Source organism: Primulina tabacum, chromosome 3 (genome assembly GCF_025594145.1).
Source record: "Primulina tabacum isolate GXHZ01 chromosome 3, ASM2559414v2, whole genome shotgun sequence".
NCBI lineage: Eukaryota > Viridiplantae > Streptophyta > Magnoliopsida > Lamiales > Gesneriaceae > Primulina > Primulina tabacum.
In genome coordinates, this window is record NC_134552.1 from 50,781,695 (window position 1) to 50,786,607 (window position 4,913).

Here is a 4,913-nt window from a genome sequence, read left to right on the forward strand (position 1 = left end):
GAAGCAAATCCGACCAAGCGCATCTCCATGGGGAGCTCCTGTCCTATTTGTTAAGAAAAAGGACGGAAAGATGAGATTGTGTATTGATTACATGGAACAGAATAAGATCACAATCAAGAATAAGTACCCGCTTCCAAGGATAGATGATTTGTTTGACCAATTCAAAGGAGCTAAAGTCTTTTCCAAGCTCGAGTTAAGGTCAGGCTACCACCAACTAAAGGTCAAAACAGACGATATTCCGAGACAGCCTTCAGAACAAGGTATGGACACTATGAGTTCAAGGTAATGCCGTTCGGATTAACAAACGCTCCGGCAGCATTCATGGATCTCATGAACAGGGTGTTCAAACCATTTCTTGACAAGTTTGTTGTGGTATTCATCGATTATATTCTCGTATATTCATCAAATGAGAAAGACCACAAAGAATATCTTCGTCTCACCCTCCAGACGCTGAGTATTAAAAAAAACTGTACGTCAAGTTCAAGAAATTTGAATTCTGGCTAGAGAGCATCACATTCTTAAGACACATAATATCAGCAGCAGGAGTATCTGTGGATCCTAAGAAGGTAAAAGCAATCATGGATTGGTAGAGGCCAAAGAATGTAACAGAAATTCGAAGATTCTTGGGATTAGCAGGCTATTATCGAAAATTTGTTGAAGGATTCTCTTCAATAGCCATACCCCTCACTAAACTCACGCAAAAGAACTAAGTTTCAATGGAGTGAAGAATGTGAGCAAAGTTTCGAGACCTTGAAGAAGAAACTTGCCTCTGCTCCGGTATTGGTATTGCCAACTGAAGGAAAAGATTTCACCATCTACAGTGATGCTTCAAAAGGAGGTTTAGGATGTGTGCTCATGCAAGATGGAAGGGTGATCGCTTACGCTTCAAGGCAGCTGAAACCATATGAGCAAAACTATCCGACGCATGACCTTGAACTAGCTGCAGTGGTGTTCGCACTAAAAGTATGGAGACATTATCTTTATGGAGCCAAGTGGGAGATTTTCACTGATCACCAAAGTCTCAAATATTTGTTCACACAAAAAGAACTAAATATGTGGCAGAGACGATGGATTGAACTCCTGAAGGATTACGACTTGACGATAAGCTATCATCCGGGCAAGGCAAACAAGGTAGCTGATGCTTTGAGTCGGAAGAATATGAGCAAAGTAATCCTAGCGTTACTTTCAGCACAACCATGCCTCCGAGAAACGATCAAGATAAGTCAAGATCGAGACCCCACTTTGGTGAAACTGAAACAACAAGCTGAAGAAGGAAAATCATCAGATCTCCAGATAGATGACAAGGGAGTGGTGTGGATGAAGGGACGATTTTGTGTACCTGACATTGAAAATCTTCGACAGGAAGTAATGTCTGAAGCACACAAGTTAAAATTTTCAGTCCACCCCGGCAGTACCAAAATGTATAAAGATTTGAAGAAAAACTTCTGGTGGAGTGGATGAAAAAGGACGTTGCAATGTTTGTCTCCAAGTGTCACGTGTGCCAACAAGTCAAGGCAGAACACCAGAGACCTGGTGGACTTATTCAACCTTTGGAAATCCCGGAATGGAAATGGGAACATATTTCCATGGACTTTGTAGTCGGTTTACCAAAGTCTAGACAAAGCCATGATGGTATATGGGTAATCGTAGATAGACTCACAAAATCTGCGCATTTCTTACCTGTCTGCATGAACTATAATCTGGATAAACTGGCCACCTTATACATGAATAATATCGTACGGTTACACGGAGTTCCAGTTAGCATACTATCAGACAGAGATTCTAGGTTTGCATCCCGTTTTTGGAAGAGCTTTCAAAAAGCTATGGGCACAAAAGTTACTTTTAGTACGTCATATCACCCTCAAACAGACGGCCAAACTGAGAGGACAATACAAACTCTTGAGGACATGCTAAGAGCATGTGCTCTAGAATTCAGTGGTAATTGGAGCGAACATCTGTCTTTCATCGAGTTCGCATACAATAATAGTCATCACAGCAGTATTGGAATGGCACCGTACGAAGCTCTGTATGGACGAAAGTGTCGATCACCACTATATTGGGACGAAGTAGGGGAAAAAGCCATGGTTGGACCCGAACTGATCCAAGAAACAGTGGATAAAGTTGATATGATCAAAGAGAGACTGAAAACTGCACAGGATCGACAAAAAAGCTGGGCTGACCTGAAAAGAAGACCCGTGGAATTTGAAGTGGGCGAAAAAGCATATGTGAAAGTGTCACCCATGAAAGGTGTGATGCGGTTCAATAAAACTGGGAAATTGAATCCTAGATAAGTCGAACCTTTTGAAATCCTAGAGAAAGTGTGAACACTTGCTTATAGAATAGCACTTCCACCTGATATGTCAAGAATCCACAATGTTTTCCACGTTTCGCAGCTAAGGAAATATATTTCCGATCCGAGTCATATTCTTGAGGCTGGACCCCTTCTGGTTGAGGGCAAGCTAAATGAGGAACTGAAGTACGAAGAAATTCCAATCCGAATTGTGGGTAACAAAGACCAAGTACTGAGACGACGAACTATTTCATATGTCAAAGTACAATGGTCCAATCACAACGAAAAAGAAGCTACTTGGGAGTTGGAAGAAAAGATGCGAGAACAATAACCTTATCTCTTTAAAAATCGGGTATAGCCAAGTTTCGAGGACGAAATTTCTCATAAGGTGGGAAGGATGTTGTGACCTGAAATTAACCACACAAGCCAAGCCTTTTTAAACTCCATTCAAACCATGAATTCAAAACTGAATTTGAAGAGCCATATCAGCCTTTTAATGGTGGCTAATTTGAAGAGCCATAACAGCCTTTTAATGGTGTTTAAAGCCCTTAAAGAGGCCATAAACATGGATGTAATGGCCTTGAATGAGAGCCTTTTCACCTCCCTTCCATGAGCCTATAAATAGTGGCCAAAGAGTAGTAGAAATCACACCTTCCAGCAATATTTCAGCAACTCATTCTTGTCCAATTTCGAAGCACCGCAGCAGCCGAATTCTTGTCCGGTTCGACGAAATCCAGCAACTTCGTGATCGAATTTTCAGTTGTCTTTCCCTCAAATCTTTGAAGATTATCATCAGTTAAGTGGGTTTTTGCTATACACTTACGTACACTAGCATTTCATAAGTGTACTATTTGATATATATATCGATATACTTGTTCTCCGTAAGTATATCCATAATTGCTTAAAAATACATTATGTATGTTTCTTGAAATTCGATCGGCATGATATATTCGTTCCTATTTGTTATGAAAATCCTTGAACAATTTGTTGTTTGATATTAGTTATAATATTTGAAAGCATGTTTGAAATATTTGAAATGCACTATCATGATACTATTGATAAAACCAAAGAAATTTTTTATTGATTCAAACGAAAAGAGAAGTAATACAAATCCAAGTTTTAGGGAGCACAAAAGGAGAAAAGATTCATGAGAAAGCAAATGGATTATAAATTATTATTACAACTAGTCACGACACTAAATCCTCAATCATCTAAAATCTCATCATCTCCTACTTCTTCGTCTTCCATTGGTTCTTCTATTGGTTCCATTTCAGGTTCCAAGTTGATAAGGGCATCCTGAAGTTGTTGAACCTGATTTTGTAAGTGTTCGTTATGCATAGTCAGATGCTGCACCGAATCTTGCAGTTCTTGAATGACTAATGCATCTTGCTGATGTCGTTGGACTGCTATAAAAGAGGTTTGTTCCAAGAGAGCCCGGAGATGAGCTTTTTGTTCCTCTAGCTCATGCTTTTCTTCTTGTAGAGTATGTAAAGTTGCAATCAGTTTCCCGTTGTCTTTCTGTCCTCGAGCGAGAGATGCTCGGAGGTCCTTAATGATGGTGTCCTTGTCAGGGACTGGTATAACACTCATACGAACCGTGGATCGAGTGCGAAGCATAGAAGAATTTGAAGTCATTTCCTGAAATAAAACAAATGGAAAGGCTTACAAAATGATAAGGTCGTGAATAAACATCAAACGGTAAATTTCATAGTCATCTCATTCGAGATTTGATTCAGAAAAGGTTCAAAGATGGAAAATTCGAGAATTGACGTATGGTTTGAAGATTATACGTCGAGATCAATTCAGAATAATTAATGGAATCGAATTCTTGATTTCCTATGGGAAGTCACAATTTTCAAATCTAAGATTGGGGTGGACATGAATGACTAAGTTTTTGCCCAAATCTAACTTCGTCAAACTTTGTCATTCGAAATCCCCAGCCGGATTATGAACCTGGCGGCTCTGATTACCACTATGAGTCTCTACGAAATAATCGAACTCAAACATTCAAATAAGACTCGGACCCCGAAATTGCCCAAAACTGGATCAAAAATATCGAGACCCAACTCCGTCTACTCGAGATTACAACGAGTTCAAGGTGGATGTGGTGACACCATTCTTAGAAGAAAAAGCAGCCAAATAATAGGAGATAGTCTCACCAGCTTTGACAGCAGATGGACCACTCACATGGCAACAGTTTCAAGAGGTATTCCTGAAACAGTATTACCCTGCTGAAGTGAGATTACAGAAGTTGAGTGAATTCGAAAATTTCGCTCAAACTTTGGATATGTCTGTGGTGGAGTATACTTCAAAGTTCAACTCCCTTGGAACCTATGCACGCACTATCATGGCTGATGATACCTTGAAAATGCATCGGTTCAGGCGTGGTCTGAAAAGCCGTATCCAGTCAACTTTAGCAGTTTACCAACCAACGAGCTTTGCTGATCTAATGGGCGCAACAATAAGAGCCGAGACAGACATCAAGCGCCGAGAGGATGAGAACAAGAATAAGTGACCTCCTTCTGGACAATCTTTTCAAGGGAAACAGCCATTCAAAAGACCAAATCAGTCCAGTGGGTCATTCAAAGGCACTTCATCCAGTCCAACCTACCAAGAGGCCAAG

The 4,913-nt window shown here is 40.3% G+C and overlaps 1 protein-coding gene across 1 annotated transcript; it reads left to right on the plus strand.

Moving 5' to 3' along the window:
- The first annotated feature begins 2,081 nt into the window (after positions 1 to 2,081).
- Positions 2,082 to 2,621, plus strand: LOC142538776 (uncharacterized). Its single transcript, XM_075644076.1, has 2 exons — positions 2,082 to 2,257; positions 2,339 to 2,621. The coding sequence occupies exons 1-2, from the start codon at positions 2,082 to 2,084 to the stop codon at positions 2,619 to 2,621; spliced, it is 459 nt and encodes a 152-aa protein (XP_075500191.1).
- The last annotated feature ends 2,292 nt before the right edge of the window (positions 2,622 to 4,913 follow it).